At 42.5% G+C, this 25,847-nt stretch overlaps 1 protein-coding gene across 2 annotated transcripts in view; it reads right to left on the reverse strand.

Annotated features, from left to right (window-relative positions):
* LOC139473914 (3-oxoacyl-[acyl-carrier-protein] reductase FabG-like) overlaps window positions 1-9,014 on the reverse strand; it is a 41,031-nt gene extending 32,017 nt beyond the window's left edge. Inside the window, exons 1-4 of one of the 2 annotated variants that reach the window (XM_071256721.1) lie at window positions 8,901-9,014; window positions 4,714-4,847; window positions 1,560-1,652; window positions 126-211 (exon numbers count right to left, since the gene is read on the reverse strand). In XM_071256721.1, coding sequence (XP_071112822.1) covers window positions 126-211; window positions 1,560-1,652; window positions 4,714-4,847; window positions 8,901-8,949 — 362 coding nt within the window. In that variant the 5' untranslated portion in view covers window positions 8,950-9,014. Of the gene's footprint in view, window positions 1-125; window positions 212-1,559; window positions 1,653-4,713; window positions 4,848-8,581; window positions 8,641-8,900 lie in introns of those variants that run through there. The other variant, XM_071256720.1, reaches the window with a different exon arrangement.
* Between the last annotated feature and the right edge of the window lie 16,833 nt (window positions 9,015-25,847).

Consider the following 25,847-nt stretch of genomic DNA (forward strand, 5'->3'; position numbering starts at 1 on the left):
CAATCATAGGTTTCTGGCGTGCCCAAGGGACGCAACTCTGCACAGCGAATCGCGGCGCCTTAGACTACTGGGCCACCCATGACCCCCCCCCACTACTGTTGAAATGATATTGATGGCGTTCCTACCTGACATTGGCATTCATGACTCTGTCATACTGTTCAAGGGACGAGTTCTCTATGCTGCCCAGCTCTATAATGCCTGCACAGTTCACCTGAAAATACAACCCTTGGAACATAACATTTACATTATGCTAGAGACATTTAACATGCACAATAAATATTATCTGATGACACCCGGTATTTCTGTGTTAATGAAGCGATATGTAATATACAGTTACATCTTGTTAACTACATCTTATCATGTGTGGTTTGGGACAAAAGGGAGATGGGATAGGGACTAAATACCATACTGTGTCCGAGCAGTGTCGGAACAGTGTCAGAGCAGTGTCAGAGCAGTGTCAGAACAGTGTCAGAGCAGTGTTGGAGCAGTGTCGGAACAGTGTCGAAGCAGTGTCAGAGCTGTGTCGGAGCAGTGTCTGAAGAGTGTCAGAGCAGTGTCAGAGCAGTGTTAGAGCAGTGTCGGAGCAGTGTCAGAACAGTGTCTGAAGAGTGTCAGAGCAGTGTCGGAGCAGTGTCGGAGCAGTGTCAGAACAGTGTCTGAAGAGTGTCAGAGCAGTGTCAGAGCAGTGTCGGAGCAGTGTCGGAGCAGTGTCAGAGCAGTGTTGGAGCAGTGTCTGAAGAGTGTCAGAGCAGTGTTAGAGCAGTGTCAGAGCAGTGTCAGGACTGTGTCGGAAGACTGTCAGAGCAGTGTTAGAGCAGTGTCGGAGCAGTGTCAGAACTGTGTCGGAAGACTGTCAGAGCAGTGTTAGAGCAGTGTCGGAGCAGTGTCAGAACTGTGTCGGAAGAGTGTCGGCGCAGTGTCAGAGCAATTAACATTAATATCTCCATCACATATCAGTGACACCACAGTTTAGACTGTGCATAGACCCCTACCATATTGGTGAAACCCACCAGGTGTGGTGCTGACAAACCAATCTGGGATTCGAACCCATGATCATAGGATCCCGGCATGCCGAAGGGAAGTAACTTTTCAATTCCAAATGTTGTGCCTAAGAATTTAACTTGCACCAGGTGCATGTTGATATGAAAACAGAGTTGCACAAGACAAAACCAGGTTACACCCAGGTTCCATGAATTTATCAAAGTTGAAACACAGACCAAGTCTGCTGCCGGTCACATAGGCCAGTCCATTAAATTAATAACATTTTGCTGAAAAATCTAATAGAAACATGTGCATCAAATGTTTAATTGTCAACAGTTTGATGACGTCAAGCCAAAGAAAGCATGACAAATTACACATAACAAAGGTATTAGTGATATAGTATGGTAAATAAAGCTTGGAGGTATTGAGTGTGTTCAGAGATCGATGTTGTGTGGATAAATAAGGGTTAGTCAAGCACAAATTTTTAACCTTATTTTTACATGCAACGTGTTGTAAATATGGATTTTAGTAAGTTGCACTTGTGCATGGCTAAATCGAGGCCTGAACATGTACCTTACCAGAATATTCAGTCTACCAAAGTGTTTGACTGTTGCATCGAGGACATTTTTCACATCAGCTTCTTTCACCAAGTTCCCTGTGACAAGGAACGGCTGCAACAGACAACAGATCAATAGGTACAGTGACCGGTAGCATCATTCTCATCTGTCCAGCCTCCACAGTACTATACACAAAATCATTATTAGATGTCTTCTTTGATGCTTGTTTAAAAAACTTTCTACTGCGTCCCCACAGATGACATTTTAATGTTATCAGCTTGCTGACGGGGTTAACCTCTTTGCTTATGTGGACAAGGTGTCTGCCCTTGGATCTGAAGGTGTAAGAGTGAATATCATCCTACCCTATTTTTTATCCCGGGGATGAAATCCTCTAGTGTCAGGATGATTCTTCCTCATGAATTTGAACCCATACCAGTGGGGCATTAAGGTAGGATACTATACTCTTGAGTAAAACTTCCCCCGGGATAATATTTCGGTAGGATATAATCCTTGCTTACAAAGGTACATGGGTCGAATCACATAATGAGAGTCAGACATTTTATTACCAATAGCGTGCTTAGGTACATAAGAATTACCAAAATACAGCAATGACTACACTGTTTCAAACTGTTTGTTTGTTTATGTTTAACGCAACACTCAGCAATATTCCAGCTTTATGACTGCGGTCTGTAAATAATCGAGTCGGGGCCAGATAGTCCAGTGATTGATATCATGAACATTGATCCACACAATTGGGCGATGATGACATGCATTACCTGATCCCGTTAGTCGCCTCTTCCGACAAGCATAGTTGCCTTTTACGGTGAGCATGGGTTGCTGAAGATCTATTCTACCCCGGAACTGACAGCTTACTGACATATTTTTTGCAATGCAAATATTGAGGTCATGGACATGATGCATTTCAAATGCACTGGCTACAAAGATCAAATTGCACAAAATGCACATGAATACACATGTAAGGGCAAGTTCAAATGCAGCATAGAAAAAGAAGCATTCACCCTCTCTCATGAAGGGGTATGTATGACATCAAGACAACATAGCCACATTATTTTTGGGGCATTCAAAATGTCCAGTGAACTTTTGATTTTCAAACCTGTGGCCAAACATATTTTTCAGCATTTTTTACTTTTTTACTCAATTCAACTGTCAATTCTCAGTGAGTGAGTGAGTTAGGCTTCATGCTGCTTTTAACAGTATTACAGTTATATCACGGCGTGTTAGCTTAATGTGGGAGGAAAGCCCGAAGTGATGCAGGTCTCAGACGTTTACCACTTTGGTGAAACCCATGAGCACGGGAATGGTGCTGACAAACCTAGAAACATAATCGGGGCGTACCAGGATTCGAACCCACAATCATAGGTTTCTGGCGTGCCCAAGGGACACAACTCTGCACAGCAAATCGCAGTGCCTTAGATGATTAGGCTACCCGTGTCCCCATCACAATAACCACCTCTGTTGACCACTTATACCAAATATACAACCACGTGATCAAAATGCCAATGGACCCTCTAAACAAAACTGAGAAAGATACATAAATACAAAATGCATGGGTGAAACTTCACCTGAAGCATTCTTGAACATACCTTAAAAGAGTCGAACATTTTACTAGAACTTGGGGTACCTAAGTTTTACAAAACACATTACTGCAGTAAAATATCAGTCAGATTTACCAGTCCCTGTGAGTAGTTACCAGTCTGTTCAACCCCATTTGTCACACACCCCAGTTGTCAGACACCCCATTTCTCACACAGTCCAGTTGTCACACACCCCATTTGTCACCAACCCCATTTGTCACACAACCCAGTTGTCACACAACCCAGTTGTCACACACACCAGTTGTCACACACCACAGTTGTCACACAGCCCAGTTGTCACGCACCCCATTTGTTACACACCCCATTTGTCACACACCCTATAGTCACACACCCCACTTGTCACACACCCCATTTGTCATACACCCCAGTGGTCACATAACCCCTTTGTCACACACACCCATTTGTCACACACCCCAGTTGTCACACACACCAGTTGTCACACACCCCAGTTGTCACACACACCCTTTGTCACACACCCCATTTGTCACACACCCTATAGTCACACACCCCACTTGTCACACACCCCATTTGTCATACACCCCATTTGTCACACAACCCCTTTGTCACACACCCCCATTTGTCACACACCCCAGTTGTCACACACATCAGTTGTCACACACTCCATAGTCACACACCCCCTTTGTCACACACCCCAGTTGTCACACACACCCTAGTCACACACCCCAGTTGTCACACACTCCATAGTCACACACCCCCTTTGTCACACATATCAGTTGTCACACACACCCTAGTCACACCCCCCCTTTGTCACACACCCCAGTTGTCACACACACCCTAGTCACACACCCCAGTTGTCACACACACCCTAGTCACACACCCAAGTTGTCACACACTCCATAGTCACACACCCCCTTTGTCACACATATCAGTTGTCACACACACCCTAGTCACACACCCCAGTTGTCACACACTCCATAGTCACACACCCCAGTTGTCACACATCCCATAGTCACACGCCCCAGTTGTCACACATCCCAGTTGTCACACACCCCATTTGTCACACACCCAATAGTCACACAACCCAGTTGTCATACACCCCATTTGTCAGACACCCTATTAGTCACACTACCCAGTTGTCACACACCCTATTTGTCACACAGTTTCAGCTGTCAACAAGGCAGGGCTGTGATAGTCAGCTTGGTCTACCTACTGTTACAATGGTTCAGCCCAGGTTGTCTTAAAGAATCTCACTGAACACATCGTTCCATTTATATCTCAACGTATCCCATATCACATAAAAAAACTATACGTGTCATACTCAAAAATAATAAATAATTGAATGCATAAATAATTGAAAATACATATATAAATATATACATAGCCAAGCATTTAAACTTTAATACTAAACTTTCTAAAATTGAAAAATAATTGTCCTTTTACCATAAACACAAATCACACAATAAGTCATTGTTCGTTATCATAAATATAGATGCATTCACTGCTGAAATCAGACAAACAAGCAGATCGTGAAGAAGCCGAGATAATTAAGTTGGAAAAATGTACTTCCTGTCCAAAAATAACTCGTTAGCATAGAATACCTTTTGGGATGTGGTCTTCTCACACTCGGCGCCAACCTGCTGGAGATTTTCCTCTTTCCTTCCTGTCAGGGCAACCTTGGCGCCAAGTTTGGAGAAAAGAACTGCAGTTGCAGCACCAATGCCAGAGCTAGCGCCTGTGAGACATGCATAACACTTTCACAATCAAACTTCAGGACTAGTGTATCTGGGAAGTAGACACGAAGTCATTATTTCTCATACATCTATCTTAATAGAGACCATGGCTTGGGTGAAATACAGAAAGCTGTCATTGTGGTTACAGCCAGTAAGACAAAGTTGTATAGTTGGTGGGTTTGTTGTTTTACGCCGCACTCAGCAATATTCCAGCTATATGACGGCGGTCTGTAAATAACCGAGTCTGGACCAGACAATCCAGTGATTAATATCATGAGCATCGATCCACTGAATTGGGATTGATAACATGCATCAACCAAGTCAGCGAACCTGACCACCCGAGTCACCTTTTACGACAAGCATAGTCACCTTTTACGGCAAGTATGGGTTGCTGAAGACCTATTCTACCCCCGAATCTTCACGGGTCCAAAGTTGTACAGAAGGTGTGTGAATGGGAAAATAACTTTATGTGTTGGGACATCATAGTTTGAGTGAGTGAGTATGGTTTTACGCCTCTTTTAGCAATATTCCAGCAATATCACGGCGGGGGACACAAGAAATGGGCTTCATACATTGTACCCATGTCGGGAATCGAACCCAGGTCTTTGGTGTCTCAAGCGACTGCTTTAACCCATCATGGTTTGAACTTGAAGTTGTTCCTTGCCTTTGTGTCCTATGAACAGTTTTCATGATAATTAAACATATATACTTTAATCAAAACACCTACAGTGCAATACTGGTTATGTTCCGCAAAACAATCACGAGATTGTCGGTCACATAGCACATGCAGACCTTTGCAAATATATTTTATTTTTATATATATCTTTTAGTGAATACTACGGTGGCCCATACCCGCCACTGGTGAGATCATTATCCACTGTATGCCTCTATATTTTGCCAGATACTCCTAGTTTTATAAAGGTCATAAGGGCCCAGTTAACACACAATCATCACTAATTTCACTCTGCTAATTACTCATTGTTAATTACTCATCGACCGGCTGATACCTACTTTAGAATCAAAGTTTAATCTTACGGATACAATCTCCAACCTGTCGATTGCCAGGGCACTGACCTGGAAGTAATTCTGGTTGCACACGGTAAGCCAATTTGAAACGAAAAGTATCTGACAAAATATTGAGGCATACAGTGAAAAATGATCTCACCAGTGGTGGGTATGGGCCACCGTAGAATACATCAGATTGTGACAATATCAATATTGATAGTTTCACAAACATAGCTGTAAATGATTATCAATAACTTGGATAACGAATACTGGTTTTTAAATTTATAAACCTGTTAGGAATTTTTATCATACTTCAAAGGGAAACAACACTCCAAGTTTGGACGCATTGATTTATGCATGGGCTTCTTTGCGGATTTAAAATTTGATCTAACCCACTCAACAAAAATGAAATTTCGACAACTGGTAGTCTACACAGACTTATGCATATATCGCTTTGTGGACCAAAATTGATGGATTTCGACCCAACACCGACGATGCGAATCTGGAAGGCTAGACAAAACCAACAGCTTTACAGTGGAAACCGTTCCATAGCCAAATTAGTCAAACCAACATCACGATGGGTTGGAATGGTACATATTAGATCTGTGTCATTGCATTGTTAATAAATTGTATGTATATCACGTATATATGTTATGAAAGAGTTACTTGAGTTTACTCTTTTTTTCATGCATGAACATTCAACAGATATGAGGAATGGCGTGGCCAAATGCAAATGTCCGATTGGCAAAAAAATATTTCCGGATCCCTGGCCTACCCAAAGTACGTGATCTGGACTACCAGTTGTCAGACTTTCATTTTTGTGGAAGCCTTGAAGATCATTGACTTTGTGTGCTGGCGATTAGGTGCCTCACTCTGGCAGTGTGGGTTCGAATCCCGGACAGGACTCAACCCCCCCAAAAGTATGAGAATCTGTACTTTACAACGAAAGTGTTATCCCAAATATAATATTTGTTACAATTAAAGACTACATAGTATCGCTTCAGAGAATTCAGGTAAACAAACCAGTGATAACAAACTTGATCAATACAAATGTGAAATTCAGATAAATTATCACTAAACATGATGATTTACTATTTAAATTGTAATTTCTGTTCTGCTAAGCTCTGTTTTATATGCAGAAAAAAAGATTACCGTGTGTATTTTCTCGTAAACTAAGCCGGAAAGAGCAATCAGCTGTATTCACATTTACTGTCAATCTACCAGTGATTTGGTTAGAAAATACACATTAAATTTTATATAAACTTCAAAGAATTTTGATGTTTATTTCTCAACTGATCAAGTAAGTTTGTTTCAGGTGTTTCACATAGGTGTTAAGTCTTATTTGTCGCTGAAATAGCACACATGACAACTATGTTCATGAAGTCCATGGTTGTTTAAAAAAATCCATAGATTTAGATGAACAATCAACGTATTATCAGCTAATCCTTTGAACAAAGTATGTTGTTTTTACATCGGCACTTCACGCCCAGATATGCTTGAGTCAATCTACATATATAAACACTAACTTTTGACAAATCCATTGTGCGAGATAACAGTGATTAATGAGTTAGCATATAATAGGTAAATCCTTTGATTGATGTTTTTTGCAACTCTACTATCCATTCTCCATTCCCCTCTTGCTGCACTGCCACATGCATATTACATAACATGTAGTACATCACCACATCAGATCTGGATACATGTACATATAACCCAATGGTTATCAATTAATGACCCAAGACACAATGCGAACCGCAGAGTGCTTACTACCTTGACACCCTCAGAAGCATCGGTGAACGTTATCGAGATATTTTGCAGACTTTGTCAGGTAATCTGAGTAGGTCTACACCTAACTATACCTGTAATAATGTCATTAACTGAGCATCAAGTGAATGAGGATGAACAACAGGTTGGGGATTACACCATGAAACATGGATGACAAGAAGGGAGTAGTAATTGTTGTATTGGATGCAATTTGCCTGAAAAATATGGGTCGTTGCGGTTGAATATATGAACTGAATTTCATTGTTACAAAAATAATATGTACATGCATTTTCTGTATACTAAACTACATAATAATTGTACATACACATTTACATGCCCAGATACATGTGCAAGGTGAAAGGTTACAGTAAGCATCATCCACTGAAATCACAGGATTCAGGGGGTTAAACCTTGCTGTCAATGTGGTTTTACAGTTGGCCCCTCGCAGGTCAGAATTGCCTAGCTTGTGATTACGCAGAGTAATCACAATGGCGCCGATAGACAACTGAAAGTTGGAGTGCTGTTTCCCTTCAACCCCTAACCCGAGTAATTGTGATGGGTCTATTTCCTGAGATCAAAGTGTGACATTTTATGAGCGCTTCAATTACTAACTGGGTTTTTAATGGTCAGGCGAAAATGGCCAATCTGTCGTTTGTGAAAGCAGTGTTTTAGGACATTGTAACGTCTCACAGATGAATGACAACCAGATCGCCTGTAAAGTGTTGTATAGTTCAACCAATACATACATCGTAGTGATGCTTGCCCATTGCTCGTAACATTCGTAACCTAGATACATGAATATGTACACTGCCGATAACCATCTCGACGATGTGGGATGGATATTTTATTGTCCTTGTTTTATCCATCTGCAATCACTAGAAATGCATCCTTGAAATAAATACATGAAGGCGAGAACGAAGATTCTGTTAAGATCACTTGTCAATTGTGTACTAAACAATGAAACAACCTGTGATCAGTGCAACCTTGCCAGCGAGGTTTGCAATGGAGGCCGCCATCTTGAATGACCTTCACCTTTCAACAGCTGGCCCGGTGGGCGTACTTATGAAGGCGCTCATTGAAGCATTCGTTGTGGAATTGTTTCACAACTTTTCATGCGATTAATAGGCACATAATCAGACAGAACGTGTTTTCAACTGTACTTTTTCTTTTGTTATTTGTGTTGTATTATCTTTCACACGTGATTTATTTTCGGTATACGTAAAAATAAAAAAAATGTATTCAGAATATCGTCAAAAAGTGTTCACTATAATTTTTGTGGAAGTTACCTGTAATTAATGCTACTTTTCCTGACAGGTTACCCAGCGATAGGTCCATGGTGTGTGAAGCACGTTGACTGAAAATGAGGTCAGGGAGTGATGACACTGATAATTCCCATTCAACACGATGACCCACATTGCTTATGGGATTGAGCAGGGTCGGACTCGTGAATGATAAAAAAATATAAACGGGAAAACTACTCCTAGAACGTAAATATTTTTCACTTTGACGTTTAAAAATAATCCATTAATTATGTTTACCTTGAATTGTCATATATAGTCTGTCTCACAGTCCCCAAACCATATCATTTTCCCTCCACCCAGTCCTCATGTCTTGCCATAGCTCTAAATGAAGCACGTCTAGATTTTCCACAGATTCAGCCCGAATCTCCCATCTCACTGGGGCTCCTTGTTAATTGTTTGTAGTTATGAAAAATATTTTTTTCTAAGCCTAAGCAAATTGTTAGATAGGCAGTACTTAGAAGTTGACGAATGAGAGGTAGACATGATGTATGGATAACAACTTCTTCAATACTGTTAAGGCGATGTTTCGGTATAGATCCTTATACTGTTGTCAAGCAAGTCTGAATGAGGAACATTGTACATGTATAGTAGGTGGAGGATTAACAGTAGATGATGTTTAACAGTAACAACAATTTCATACATGAGTGAGATAACATGAGTAATAGGTAATGACAACATTATGGGTGAGGTGAAATTGGGTTTAACGTCGCTTCCAAGATTATTGCACTTATATAGCGACGTGCATGTACGTGTATGTGTTTGTGTTTGTGTGGCTGCTTGTACTAGTCCGGACCGATGCCGATTTATAGAGCTAGCTCACTGAGATACCATGCCGCAGTTTAACATGAATACCCCACTCAGACACAGTATACTGACTCCGAGCCGACCAGTGCTTGTTTTAGCCCCTTAATGCCGAGCGCCAGACAGGGTAACAACAAGTACCATCTTTTAACGTCTTTTGGTATGACGCGACCGGGGATAGAACCCCGGACCTTCCGTTCTCCGGACGCACTACCACTAGGCCACGGAGGCGGTCCACAACACGATGGACAGAGAACACATAGGTGGAAGCCAATGAGACATGAAGCCAATTAAACAGGATAACTTTGCAAAGGTGTGTTTATTGTTTAGTGAGTTCATAGTAGGCGGCGCTGGTGGTTAAAGCGTTCGCTCGTCACGCCGAGGACCCGGGTTCGATTCCCGACATGGGTACAATGTGTGAAGCACATTTCTGGTGTCCCCCACCGTGATAATGCTGGAATATTGCTAAAACCAAATTCACCCGCTCATAGTAGACGGGTGGAATGAAATAGCCTTGATCTCTAAGCGACTGGCTTGATTGCTTCGTGTTTTGAGGCATTGTTGTTTCGGAAGATTTCCGCTCATGTCCATGTTTCCAAATTTAACCCTAACCCTGACGCCAACTTCGAATATGCGTAACTTTAAAAAAATAAAAAATAAAAAGAAACAGAGGTTACGGATGGAAGTATTATCCGTTGTTTTGGTCACTGAAAACTAATCCTGCCCATGTATCATTTGCAAAGAACTGGTTAATCACCGCTGCCTTTTCTTGCGATTGAAACAGCGCTGTGTTTTTTTTATCTGGCTGTGTTTATCTGTGTTATTACAGAAGGGAGGCGTCAGTCATAACAAACGGATCAAACATTTGGGACAAAAGGCCAAATGTTCTTGTAAAAAAATCAAAACTGTTAATGACATCGTGTACTGGTGGTTTATTCACATTCTGTTATTACTTGCACATTAGACATAGCTAAATTTGTTGTTGTCATAACCTATAAGATGTGGTGCTTCTCGGAAAGGAAGACCACAAGACTACTGGGAGTGAAGTGATGTCATTTCATGTCTTAAAATTGTGAAGAAGCCACCGGTACACGTTTCCTTTTTAACAAAACAATCGGTGAACAATGCAACATTAGTCTCTCAGCTCATAAGTACAGTGTATATACAGTTGTGTGTAGACCTACGAAATCCGAATGGTCTCAACATTCTGTTATTGCTGATTATACAACTTGACTGCTTGAGCGTGACTAAACTATCGGGACAACCACTGAGTTTAACCTTTGCAACAGTTTATGTTACAATATTGCTCATGTACCAAGGGTGATGGTTAAAAGACAAATACAGAATCTGAATCTGAACCATTATATAATCTAAACAAAGAGCCGGGACGGGTGTGTTGATCGATGTTTTTTGCCCAAGTGGCCTGTAAAATGAGGTGGTTCTATCAAAAGTGTGCGAGTGACCCCCGTAACATAGCTGGAGTATTGCTGAGTGCAGAGTTAAACAACGAACGAACGAGCAAACAAACTGAAACATGAACATTGAACCACACACATATCTCTGAGAATTCAGGATCAGAATGGGCTCCCAGTACTGCCTGCATGCGTGACGCAAGAGACAAAGGGTTCTGTTTTGTTTTCTTTCTGTTTATTCGTTTATTTGTTGTTTAACGCTGCACTCAGCAATATCCCAGCTATATAACAGCGGTCTGTAAATAATCGAGTCTGGACCAGACAATCAAGTGACTGACATCATGAGCATCGATCCATGCATTTCGGATACGATGACATGTATTAACCAAGTCAGCGAGCCTGACCACCCGATCCCGTTAGTCAAGTCTACCTGATGATTTCGTGCCCCAATGGTGTTGATAGACGCTGATCAAGATTTGGAGGTGTGTTCATAGGTATAGCCAACTTTACGCCACATTCAAGAATATTACAATTACATAGCGACGCGCACGTGTGTGCGTGCGTGCGTGCGTGCGTGTGTGTGCGCGCATGTACCAGCATGTACCAGCCCGGACTAATGCCGGCTTTATAGTGCTAGCCAACTGAGATACCCACTCAAACACAGTATACAGAATCCGAGCCGACCAGGCGTTTTCACCCCTTAATGTCGAGCGCCAGGCAGGGAAACAGCTAGTACCATATTTTAAAGTCTTTTGGTATGACGCGGCCGGGTATCGAACTACCGACCTCCCGTTCCCCGGGTAGACGCTCTTCCACTAGACCACCTTGGCTATTAGAAACCATCATGCTATACCAGCATTATACGCCATCACTAGCATGCCAATCGGGTGAACAAGAGAGACGCGAGCTCAGCATCATCACCAGAACCATCGACAGGCATGTAAGGGAGGTTACTCTTCAAGGAATAACAACATTATAAGAGATTTTGTTGATGTTTACATTGGAGTCCAGTGATATGCAATGCAACCATGATAAGCGGTGACTGGCAGGTATTGAATTCCACCAACACTTTTGATTGTCTGTTTGTTAGTTTTTGTTTCAGCAGCATTCAAGCTATATGGCGGCGGTCTGTGAATAATAGAATCTGGACCCGACAACCCAGTGGCTAACATAGTCAGAATCGATCTACACAATAATTGGGATACAATAACCTGCATCAACCAAGTCAGCGAGCCTGTTACGTAACCGGATTATGTACATATGTACAGCGACTTCGGTTTTCAACTTCCGAGCACCGACGTTGCATATAAACTGTTGTCCAGCTTGGCAGTATCTGAATAAATATAGCGTTCAGCTACGTACACGAAAAGGGGGACGATATAGTACGTACCTTCGCCCGGGTAGTCGTCCACCCCAGGTAAGGTGAGTCGAAATTGGGTTAAACGTCGCGTCAAAGATTATTGCACTCATATAGCCAGGGGATACAGCCAGGTGGCTGCTTGTATTAGTCCGGACTGATGCCGATTTATAGTGCTAGCCCACTGAAAAACCATGCCGCAGTTTAACATGGATACCCGGCTCAGACACAGTATACTGATTCCGAGCCGACCAGTCCTTTTTAGCCCCTTAATGCCGAGCGCCAGACAGTGTAACAACAAGTACCACCCTTCAAACGTCTTTTGGTATGACGCGGCCGGGAATCGAACCCCGGACCTTCCGCTCTCCGGGCGGACGCTCTACCACTAGACCACGGAGGTAGTCGTCCAGGCCAGGTTGTGAGCCAAGGCTATAGAATCATGATAAGCCGAGCGTTTGCACTTTAAAAAGACATTTTATATACAATAAATGCCCAAGGTGTTTATCAGTTACCGAATATAAATAAAGGGAACAAAAAACCCGTGGGAATTAAAACTTAATATGCATACACAATGGAAATTCAAGGTCCTTCAATCTGAACCTTGTCACAAAGGAAATATACGGTATTATATAGGAATGCATCGTACTTATTCAAAATACAGGGTATTTACCATCCCGAAACACAAAAGCGTGACAACCTCTTTATCATAAAATGTCGAAAACATTTTCATCACTAACAACCTAAACATTGAATGTTTTCCTGGAACGTGCGCATTAATATCTTACGTCATAAGGTCAGTGATTAATCAGTCGGATAGTGACCACAGGCAATATAGTTCCAAATGAAACTTGCTTTTCAGACATTAACCTGAGCCTATCATTTTGATAATAGGTCTCCGATGACCACTATTGTGACTCGATCGCCGACAGACCCTTGGCTGGTTGTTAAAGCTGTACCTACTTGACATTTTTCTTATTTTACACATTTTTCCGTATACAAGGCAAGACAGTTAACTGACTATAACAGTCCAGTTTCCACGCTTGCCGAAATGGGCTGGAATTTCTGGGCTCGATCGTAACGTAACCAGTGGCTATCACGAGTTATGTCCCTTCTATGTCCCTCCTATTGACCAATCAGATTCCACTTCTTATATCACTTTCATTTGTTTCAAAATAAACTGTGAAGACGATCTGATCGATAATCAAAATATACATAATAATAAAACAGGTTTTACTTTGCGTAGTGAATCAAATCACGTGATCATCTTGATTAAAAACATAAAAAGATTTGGAAAATATACATGATACATTTGGATATCTGTTACTCATTAATACCCTAATTACACTGTAATAATTTCTCTTATCAACATCTGAACACATACTGGAAACGGACAGCGTACCTAGAAATATTACATGGAGATGACAACCTTCTTGTAATGATGATATTCTTCTTCTTGTGATGTATATACCTTTGTAGTCTCTATACAAGCTTTAAATATTGTTTCATGTTAACAGTATCAAAGATTTAAATTGACGAATTTCAGATATAAATCATAGGACATATATGATTGCAAATGTATAACATAATTACACAAGTGAAAGTATTATCTTTTGAAAACTAATGCTATTAATATTCTGCCTAGGCTTCTGCTCGTGTGATGGGGTGAGGTGAAATGGGGCGTTCAAGATTATTGCACTTAAAAACGACGCGCATGCATGTGTGTGTGTGGCTGCTTGTACTTGCTCGAACTTACAGCTATTTTATGTTGATACCCAACCCAGAAACAGTATGCTAACTCCGAGCCGACACCCCTAATTTATCATGTTAATGTCGGTACCACTAAAATGGAGGGCAGTTAAGGTCTGTCAGCGCTACCCGAAATTACTACTGGCATATTAATTACACTGTGGAGACTTGCAAAGTCTTTACTCACACACACACCGACATGATCGCAATTACGGATAGCATGTCATCTAGCTTCCCAAGCCGATCAGAGCTACAAGAGTGTGTCAGGTACCAATTACAATCATGTATCTTATCTTATACGAGTTGTTTCATAACGTATCTAATGCGTTAGATGCGTTTTGAAACAAAGATTTGTAAGATAAATGGTACCTGAGAGGCACCACGTCTGCAGTAATCTCTTTTTAAGAACCCTAAAATTGCACATTGTCGTGGAAGAGACCATGGCATATGGACTGCATCCGTATGCATGCATGACCGACAAAGGCCAGTCACGCAAACTCACATTCGCGATGTGAAGGTAAGCTGAAACAAAAGAACTAAACTGTTAAAACAAACTTCAAGCCGCCATCCAAACTCCAGGAGTATTTGAAGCAATAAATGAAAAAAGGCTGCTAGCTGACATCAATTGCCGACAAGATAATGGACGTTGTTAACTAGCTAACGGACAGTGCCGACTTTGAAACTGACATTGTAGACTACTTGACGGACATTGTCGACTAGCTGACGGACATGGTCGAATAGCTGTCGGACATTGCCGATTAGAAGCGCTTTTTACGGCTGCCATGAAGGTCCGATAGATAGATAGATAGATATGTAGATATGTAGTTATACACGTCACTGGACCATGTGTCAGTGATATTATTTCTCTGAATAATTACAACAGTTTGAGTCATATCAACCGCCGTGATGTCAGAATAACAACGGTTGTGAAACTCACTCTGTGCTGGGAAGAGAACCATAATCCAGAGCCTTGATTATAGACACGATCATAAAGTTCTGTTAAAGTTCTCTTAAGGAGATCGAAGACTCTCGTAGCCTATTTTGAATTGTCGTAGTTTCGTAAGACATGCGACAGGTTTACGATAGTTTTGAAAATGCATCTTATCTTAATCTTAAGATAACTTATCTTTGAACTGTCTTTAAGCTGTTATGATAAATCTTAACTAAGACCGTTTCGAGAACCTAGACCCAGTAGGTTATAGGTTACAATCGACATTACAGGATCAGTCGACATAACTGGAACTGTTCTGTAAGATGGCAACACGTTAACATGTTTCAACTCGTTGGCCGCAGGTCAGCGATCAGCTGTCACTGATCTGTCATCTGTCGTCTGGGTCTCGTATCTGGTGGGAAGTTTGCAGCAGATCCTAGCTGATAGCACATCTTGCCCCGACCTTAACACTCCAGGTTTTTCACACTTCCGGTGTGCCAACAACGTCATACCTGTCAACTCCACGTGTCTCCCCTCATATCGGTGTGTGATATCAGACCTTAGAACATTGAACACAGTATGAACTTGATCACTGCTCGCTTTAAGCAATTTTGGTAAAAACTGTATTGAACTTTGGTCTTGTGGTATGCGTTAATCAATGACAAAGTATTCACTGCAGGTCTCTGGAGGTATACGTTAGTCAATGACACAGTGTTTACTGCAGGTGTCTGGTGGTATACGTTAGTCAATGACACAGTGTGTACTGCAGGTGTCTGGTGGTATACGTTAGTCAATGACACAGTGTGTACTGCAGGTGTCTGGTGGTATACGTTAGTCAATGACACATTGTGTACTGCAGGTGTCTGGTGGTATACGTTAGTCAATGACACAGTGTGTACTGCAGGTGTCTGGAGGTATACGTTAGTCAATGACACAGTGTGTACTGCAGGTGTCTGGTGGTATACGTTAGTCAATGGCACAGTGTGTACCGCAGGTGTCAGGGGGTATACGTTAGTCAATGGCACATTGTGTACTGCAGGTGTCTGGTGGTATACGTTAGTCAATGACACAATGTGTACCGCAGGTGTCTGGTGGTATACGTTAGTCAATGGCACAGTGTGTACCGCAGGTGTCAGGGGGTATACGTTAATCATTGACACATTGTGTACTGCAGGTGTCTGGTGGTATACGTTAGTCAATGACACAATGTGTACCGCAGGTGTCTGGTGGTATACGTTAGCCAAGAATGTCCAAACACAGAAGGGTTATCTCCTAAATAACATCCGCAAAATTTGTCAACACATTGTTTATGGACATGAAAGCGTACAAACGCAATCAGTAATTTTCCGTTGCACTATCTAGAGTTGTTCTCACAAATATTGATCAAACTTAATAATTTATTTAGTGTGTCATCCATTCCATTAAAGCATATTATTTTCAAAGTATGAACGCGCAGTGAACGATTTACGGTATCCAATCCCATTTAAGAAAATTTGTTCAATCATTCAAATTACAAGACACACACCCATGCATTTAACCATAAGACGACCCGGTTCACCGTGTTTCTGTACTTGGAATAATTATACAAGAAACAGCTCAAGCATGGAACAAAGAATGCCGAAGAATTTATTGTGCATGAAGTTTATTTGATGGGGTATTAGTTTTACTCTTTGTCCGCAACTCCAGCATTAATTGAATAATTTATTATTTTACTGTTTAGTTCGTATTTATTTCTGATCAAGGTCAATGGATACGGTAATCCTATTTGTTTGAATAGTAGCTTCAAAACAAGTTCAGAACGTCGTAAATCAATATCACCTCCTTAAACATGGTACGTCAACTCTTTCACTAATGGCGCATCTGTCTGTTGACATCGTTGGTTTAGGTCTGGACGACGTAATTATTACTGTGTGAGTAATTGAGTAATTACTGCCATGTAATCATTTCTTAAAAACTGCAGCGAATATTAATTACTATACTTATAACAACAACTATACTACATCTCAGTGGCTTTCCATGGTCCCAGTCTCTGCAAGGGCTTCTCATACACCAACACATACTGTGATATTGGCTGACAAATAACTACAAAAGTGTGAGTTGCGGCGTGGGTGGGTGGGTGACGGGGATGGAGGTATGTTTGAGGGAATGCTAAGTATTCTTGCCTCTTAATTAATCATGACGATTCTCCATGCTGTGTCAATTCCGACATGGATAAATGATGATACAAACAATTAAAATACAATACTCATGAAAAACAGCACTAAATCAATATCAGTGACAAATTCCAGATACTCTCCAAGAAATCAGACGTAATGATTCGTCGTTTTTCTTGTCCAGTGACTATGTAGCGAACTAAACCGTTTCACGTTTGCGCCAGTTGGGAAAGGCACAACTACCAAAACATTTCCAATATTTCAACCTGCTTTTACTTCAGCAAGGATACAATACAAGATGGCCACCAGAAGTGGCCGCTGCCAAGCAACAGAAACCTTTCCCTAAAACTGGTCCGAAGTGATAATAGGGAACCACTTTTTTCCTTCTTTAACATGAACGTGGCTTTCGAACATAATGTGAACAACTGGGGAATATATTACGAGTAACTCTGTCCTTGAGCACTACCAGAAAAGGGAAACAATGACATAGAGGTCAATGCACGAGCTTTGGCACTGATGAAATGTCAAAATGTCAGATGATAGTCCTTGAACTTGGAAGGTGGAGCGTGTGGGCCGTTTGGCTGGGATGCAAGTGGGAACACTTGTGTCACTCATGTGGTGAAAGTGATTATTTGTCTCACAAGGAGGGTTGTCCTGAGTCCGCAAAGCGGATTCTTCTGATCGAGGGGCACTGATAATTGCACCATCCATCGATGGGGGGTGCCAGCAAAGCTTGGGGTATGGAAGGCTCAGAGGGTACCACAGGTAATTTGGGTGGGCTTTGTGCAAAGATCTATTTTACAACTTCCTCATCATAGGACTCTGGAGCACACTGTTCTTGAGTGAGTGAGTGAGTGAGTTGGGTTTAACGCCGCTTTTAACAGTATTCCAGTTGTATCACTGCGTGTCAGCTTAATGTGTGAGGAAAGCCCGAAGTGATGCAGGTCTCAAACGTTTACCACTTCGGTGAAACGAGCACGGGTACGGTGCTGACAAACCTAGAAATATAATCGGGGCGAACCAGGATTCGAACCCACAATAAAAGGTTTCTGGCGTGCCGAAGAGCGTAAGGCACGCTCGACAACTGGATTTTTGTTGCTGTTCTTTGCACTGTCAATCATCACGCACAAACCATGTTGTCTCAGCATTCGATCATTAAAGAGAGATGTGAAGCCTGGGTCTGGGTCAACCCGTATGACACTTGGGGGTCCAGTCAGGGGTTGAGTTGGATGCACCACTGGATGAGTGCATTACGTAGGTTCTCATGGCTTTCATCTCTTATCATTCATGCTGCATTGAAGGATGTTGCTCATTCTCTTGCCACAAGAACCAACTGTCGTTCTTTTTTCATAATGTCTGCAGCAAAGAGGGGGTCAACAACTTCTGCGGGATCACCGGTCGTTTGCTTTTCCAAGACATGTGACATCTAGTACAGAGATGAGCAAAGATGCCAACTCGTAGGGGCATGATCAGTGGCACTGGCCGTGTCAAGAGCATAGAAGTAACGGTGGACAACACGCCTTAGAACCTCCCGAGATATGATGATGCGTTCCCTTGCAGCAGCTTTTGGTTCATTCTGAGGCACAACAAGCAGGCCATCTTTGGCAATGGAAGGCACGTTGAGGTAGCATTTGACGTACTTGATATTAGTCTGGATAAAATGGGCATGGGTACATTGTAGGTCAGAGCTCTCGGACTTGATGGCAAACCAGGCAGCTCAGCTTGCGTAAGGTAACCTCGCATCGCCACAAATAATATACTACGTAGAGAGGTGAAGGACAAGGTATTTTTCTGTGCTTTGAACGAAAGAGCACACTTGACAAGATTCATTTGCGCAGTTGGCTGTGCCTGATAGGTGCCATACTGAAGCTTGGTAACGACTGGCAGAAGACAAGGACGTTGAAACTCTAGGGCTGCGGAGAACTCGTTACGACACAGGTTCTCAAAGGCTTGGACACATGGCTTGCTGTCAGTGAGGATACAGCACCTAGAAGACAATTAGCTTATGCTTGACATCACGGGAAACATACAGTGTGGCGCCTATTCCATGTTTTGTGACGGAGCCGTTAGAGACGATTCCGAAGTTGATCACTGGGAAGTGGTAGGGTCATTGTGCGGGTCGATGTAAGAGCTGACTGGGTAAATTATCCTGTCCTGTGACTGAATACTGTCGAGTGAGCAAACGTTGGCAGCACAGTAAAGCAAAACACGGTACAGTACCCTGTAAGGACCAATGAAAGACCTCAACCCACTCACTCGCTCAGGAGGTCGACATGTGGATAACGTTGATATCATATGCAGGCTAGCTCTGGGGTTGCCTTGTTGCCATATCCATTCAAGTATAGTAACTGGCATGAGTGAAAGTTGGGGCTTTTTAGCATCTGTGGTTGGTCAGTCAGAATGGGTATGCAAATTCTGTCTGCAACACTGCTTAACAAATCAGGTCGGAGCCAAGCTGGTATGCTGTCAGCCAGAGCTTCATCTGCTCTTCGTGCTGTGGTAAACAGATCGTCTTTGGTAAGTAAGTCACCTGATAGAGTCAGCTCGACATATTCACCAGGCCATATGGTTGTAACTGTACCCGGGGCAAGTGGGTTCTACGTACACTGTGGTGTGATCCGTGGGACTTGATTCATTGGGATAACTTGTCCCATCCCCAACAATCAGCTGGTGAGTTGCTGGACGAGCAAAGACATCGCCGTGTTTCATGAATGGGATACCGGAAATAATGTCGACGTCCAAGTCTTCGATTACCAAGCCCTCAAACAAAAACTCCTACCATGACGGTGAAACTTGTTTCACCAAGAACTTTATGTGGAGAAGAACCGTCTGCCTGACGAGCTGACTGGGTACTGTGCTGAATGTGAATGCTGAGGTTCTATTCGGTTTGAGCGTCTGACGGGTTGTACACTTACGACGGCCTCCAAATCTTGAAATGGCAGTTCTCATTACCTTGACCTCTTCGAAAGTGCGAGCCGCATCTAAAAGAGATGTTAGTGCCTGTGATATCTCCAATTTAAGAGGATAATGTTCTTGAACGTAACTCTCTGCATAACGTTGTTTAACCAATCGTGGCAAGTCTTGGTAGAGCAGCTGGAGCCATCTGAGGACGATGAGATTCTCGGGCGAATGAGTCCTCAATGTTGCCGCCATGGTGTGCAATCCCTACACCCAGACGCAGGAGATTATCCCCTACAAATACTGACAAGCACTGGTACAATTCCTCTGACATTTCATCGGGTTAAAGGTGAAAATCACTGAAGTCAAGGAATTGCACACATGTTGACTGGCATCCGTAGTGGAGACGTATAGTCTGACAAATATTCTCAGTGGGGGTAAAAGTTTAGACTATGGTACTCCGCGAAATGACAGGGCAATAGTCCGTTGTTTGTACCAACATCAATTCTAACATGAATACCCTCTATAGAGCAGCGTGGCGATTACCTTCAGCAACTCTCTCGCCGTCATCGACGAAGCCTCGTAGCGGTGTGGTGCGACTTTTCTTGCCCCATGTTGCGCCGGTGACGAGAAAGGGAGAGAAGGATCCAACGAGAGGGTATACACTGTTTTGTCTCCAGTTTTAAAAGGAGTTAACCGTCTCAGTCTTCGTCGTGCACCACTGCTTCGTGTTAGCCATGCTGACTGTCCCACGACGATGATATAATCAGTGTCAGTTTCCCGTCCAATATGAGGCAGATTTATTGCATACGTACATGTATGTGTGAAAAGTACCTCTCGGAGCAGGGATCGACCGAAGGTGCCACCACGCCAGTTTGGAAAGGCGCAACAACCAAAACAGTTCAAATATTTCAACGTGCTTCAACGTTACTTCAGCAAGGGTAACATACAAGATAGCCGCCGGAAGTGGCCGTTGCCAAGTAACAGTAACGTAATCCTAAAACTGACCCGAAAGGATAATGGCGTTGCAGTAAGAGCGGTATATAAACGGAATTTAAATACTGTAAAGTGATATCTTCAAATCCATATGACTTATCACCGTTAAATTACATGTAACACGTTTACATCCAGTGTAATCCCGTCAAATTAGCGAATCATGGTTTAGAGTAATGTCCCTTTAATTATTTATTGCTTTCTTCAGTAGATTAGTTACCGGACTAACGAAGTCGAGAGTAACTAGGTTTCACTGAAATTATTTAAGGATCAATCTAGAATGACCACAAGGAACTGCTGGAATGAGTTGGTATGTGTACACTGCGCAACTCGAACTGTCGTTCGTCGGGAGTCGTCCTTGTAATATCATATACAATATATTCGTATGAGCTGTGCCCCCTGCATGGCACATGCGACATCGCCAGCCTGGTTCCCTACCTAGCTCGTAGGTTTCACCCAGTGGTAAACATCTGACACCTGCATCACTTTCATCCCACATTAAGCTGACACGCCATGATAAAACTGGAATACTGTTAAAAGCTGCGTTAAACCGAAATCACTCACTCGCTAAATACCCTGAGTACAGACTAGCGGACATCTTTAATAGCAGAGCCGAATCCAGACGGCGATGCACAGGATGTGCCCTGTCCTGTAGTGGCACAGTGTTACGACACCCGTTGTCAGACTAACACCACCATGTAATAGAGTTTGTCAGAGTATGGATGTGAAGAGCCACGCTGTCTACAGTGGTGCCGCCCCTAGCTGAGGTGACAACAGTAATTTTCTATGTGTCAGCCTTATCCAAGGCACGACTCCCCTCTGCTAATGACATTTAGGTTGACCCCCACGTGCCCATAGCCCAGCCGTAATGGACTTGAAATGGCCAATCAGCTGACTGAATTACACACTGGCTGGTTAATGCGTCGTCTTAATGACCAGTGATACCCTGTCCGTCAAATGACTACTAATAGGTGAAAGAGAATGCTTAGGACGCTAACATCGATATTCTTCTTGAAAACTGTATTATCTTAATGAACCCGAGTCTATCATTGCTGGACTGGGAGAGGGCAGTGAGTGAACTCGGTAACTTCCCTTTTCAATGATAGTAAACTGGTTACTGTGAAAATGTCTGTTCTTTTGTGAGGATGAGAAACATGTCCGAGCAATTATACATGCGTTTATCGGTATAACAACGGACGACACAACGTGTACCTGGCCTTTTCCAAGTGTGTGACGTGGGTGACACGACACGTAAATGTGTGTTGTATTTCATCCCAATTCACCAATATTATATTTCTAGGTGTGCCAGGGACATACCCGTGCTCGTGGGTTTCACCAAAGTGGTAAATGTCTAAGAACCTACATCACTATGGGATTTTCTCCAACATTAAGCTGACACGCCGTGATGTGACTGAAATATTGTTCCAAATAGTGTTAAACCAAACTCATTCCCTCACTCACCCACTCACTCATCCCAACCGAACTCCTCTGGAGATATCGTTTGGTAAGATCAAGCGATACCAGACGATGTTGCTTCAAAGAAAATTTCATCACAATGATTTACATACCATCGTGACGTCATCGTTACCATGACGTCACAATCAAATGACATCACGTATCTTTCTACCACGGAGTTGGTTACCCTTTACACTCAAGGTCATTACTGTTTACAAAGGGATGTAAAACGATGACATAGGATAGTAGAATCAACATTTGTCGATAAAAGTTTAAAACTCGACACACCTTGAAGTTTTAATCTTTCATCGACTGGAGTTGATATATTTCATTTCAAAATACAGAAGGGTGACATTCTCCATATATCACGGCGTGTTAATGTGGGATGTAAGCCCGTACGGATGCAGGTGCGGACATAAAAAGGGTCAATACCGGGCCTTATCTGAGATTTGAACCGACAACCATATCATCCTAAAACATATGTGACACAGTTCCACACAGCACGTTGTGGAGCCCAAAAGTACAGTGTTCCTCGTGCCAAATCAGGTTGGTTGGTTTGTTATTTAACGCCGCACTCAGCAATATTCCAGCTATATGACGGTGGTCTGTAAATAATCGAGTCTGGACCAGACAATCCAGTGATTGACATCATGAGCATCGATCCACGCAATTGGGATCCATGACATGTATCAACCAAGTCAGCGAGCGTGACCACCCGATCCTGTTAGTCGCCTTTTACGACAATCATAGTCGCCTTTTACGGCAAGTATTGGTTGCCGAGGACCTATTCTACCCCGGAATACCAAATCAGGAACTATTCACATACGGGTTGATGTTTTCCGCATTGTAACTACGCGATACTGGTTCAGACATATTGACAGGGCAAGGTTGTCATACTCTACACGGCAAAGACACCAATGACCCACACTCACGTTCCATGGTAGGAACATGAACGTCTCCGCGGATAACATGTTGTTTTGTGGTATACTTGTTTGAACCAAAACTCGTTTCTCCACATTTACCAGACATAAAAGTGCTTTAAACGTTTCATTGAAACAACACACAAACTTAAATCAATATGTGATATTTTCACAAACACGGCACCCATGAGATGATAACAACATTTAAAAGCAATAATCTGAATGTATTCATGGTGTTCCTTCCCTATGGCGCTCTGAAATGTGTTTACCGCACACAAAGTATGATCTCTGTCCTGCTTTATGTAAACCGCACATTCAAACTGGAATATCTCTATCTATCTGGAAGTATTCCTTGCAGTCATGCTAGTTGTTAAAGTGCATTTTGCCTCTGAACTTTTGTCATGTGTACAAATAGGCTTTGCAGAAGTGAGAACTGTCTCTTTAGGATGGGCAAGGGTTAAAACAAATTGAACTATGTCACCTAAAGGAATACCAACAACCCCATTAAAATCAGATCTTAGTGTTGCTGTCCTTTGAATGGAGGTAGAGAGCACTAACATATGATTTTAGTCAGATTGGCGTACCGATGGCGTGAGGTATTGCTTATGATATCGATCACTTGTTTGTCTTTTCCACCGAATAGCCTGCTGCATCAAAAAAAACCAATACGAAATCAACGTTCCAAGTCAAGTCTGTAAATGTAACGAATGTCATCGAATCTCCAGAATCAGTTTGTATTAACACTGGGGTCAAGAATTGCACCAATGAGGTGAGGATTTTGTTTGTTATTAAGGTTTTTTCGTAATAACAATTTTGAGTTGCTTCGTTAGGTTTAACGCCGCTTTGAGTAGTAGTCCAGTTGTCTCACGGCGTGTCAGCTTGATATGAGAAGAAATCCCAAAGTGATGCAGGTCTCAGACGTTTACCACGTTGGTGAAACCCATGAGGACGGGTTTGGTGCTGGCAAAGCTAGAAACAATCGGGGCGAACCTAAGATTCGAACCCACGATTATTTGTTTCTCGCGTACCCAAGAGACCCATCTGTGCACATCGAATTGCGAAGCCTTAGACGACGATGCCGTCCGTGTCCCCTCAAAATTAGAACACACATGTGTTATAACGCAGGGTCTGAATGCCGTGGTGGTGGTCTGAGGGGACTTGAAACATATCTGCAGTATGCAGATAAGCAACGCTTCACTGCTTAAGCCCATAAACGTGTCATTTCATCGGTGACCCTGAGGACTTCTCTGCTGAACAATTAGCGGTCAGCTTTATCGTCAGTTAAAGGAATAATTCTGCTCGCGGACATAATGACCAGCTACAGACCAATAGTTCACGTCCAGTATCCTTAATGAACGCATCCTTCCATGGCCTGACCCCGGGGCAGTTGTCCGTCACCCCCCTACGTGTTGCTTCTGTCACACATGAGACCACCTGGGGCCTTGGTAGGGTAGGGAGACATGTCAACAGCTTCTGGGTAATAGAGTTCCTGATAGACTTGTAAAACTTTTGATCCTCGAGCTGCAGATTACATTACCACGCTCGGCTTGCCTGCACGTTTTTTTTTTATGCTGTACTCATAAAGTGAAACCAAACTCCGAACTCGGCTGACTTGATTTTCTTTTGACGATGTAATTTATGGCTCCTGGAGAATCTTAATAAGTAATAGAGTCATGTGGATTATTTGTGTTGTGCGTGAGTTACGTTTATAATAATAATAATAATAATAATAATAATAATAATAATAATAATATAAATGAATCAAACACCAAACATTAGCTTTATACATGTACATGTCTCCCTTGTTGGTAATGAAGTCCAGAACGTTTGCGTGACAAACCAACGATTAAACCACGAGGCTAACCCGACCGGCCATTACTGATTTGCAATAGTATCTTTTGAAGAACGAGAAGAATGTTAAAAGCAAATATTGATCGTATTGATAGCTAGATCTTTTATTAGGAAGTACACAAAAATATACTGTCAGCCGTCACCGGAAGAACTTTACACTTCTAGTAAAGATAACGTGCGCCATGGTCGTCAGTGTGACGTCAGTGTGAGGGCAGAGTCTGCGTGTGTGATCTCTGTGATGTGTGGTGGCTGGACGTGTGGATTGGTTCAGATATGGTACATCGCCAATCAGCACCTGAATAAATTATGATGGAGTAGTTTGAGAAATGCCAGAGACGTCAGCAGATGCAGCTTCCTCATCCCCGCAACACACGCCGATGATCACGTGTTAGGTTAGAACGACGGTGTTAAATGT

The sequence above is a fragment of the Haliotis cracherodii genome, unplaced genomic scaffold (assembly GCF_022045235.1).
Source record: "Haliotis cracherodii isolate W230 unplaced genomic scaffold, xgHalCrac1.p SCAF_3, whole genome shotgun sequence".
In the NCBI taxonomy this organism is placed as follows: Eukaryota; Metazoa; Mollusca; class Gastropoda; order Lepetellida; family Haliotidae; genus Haliotis; species Haliotis cracherodii.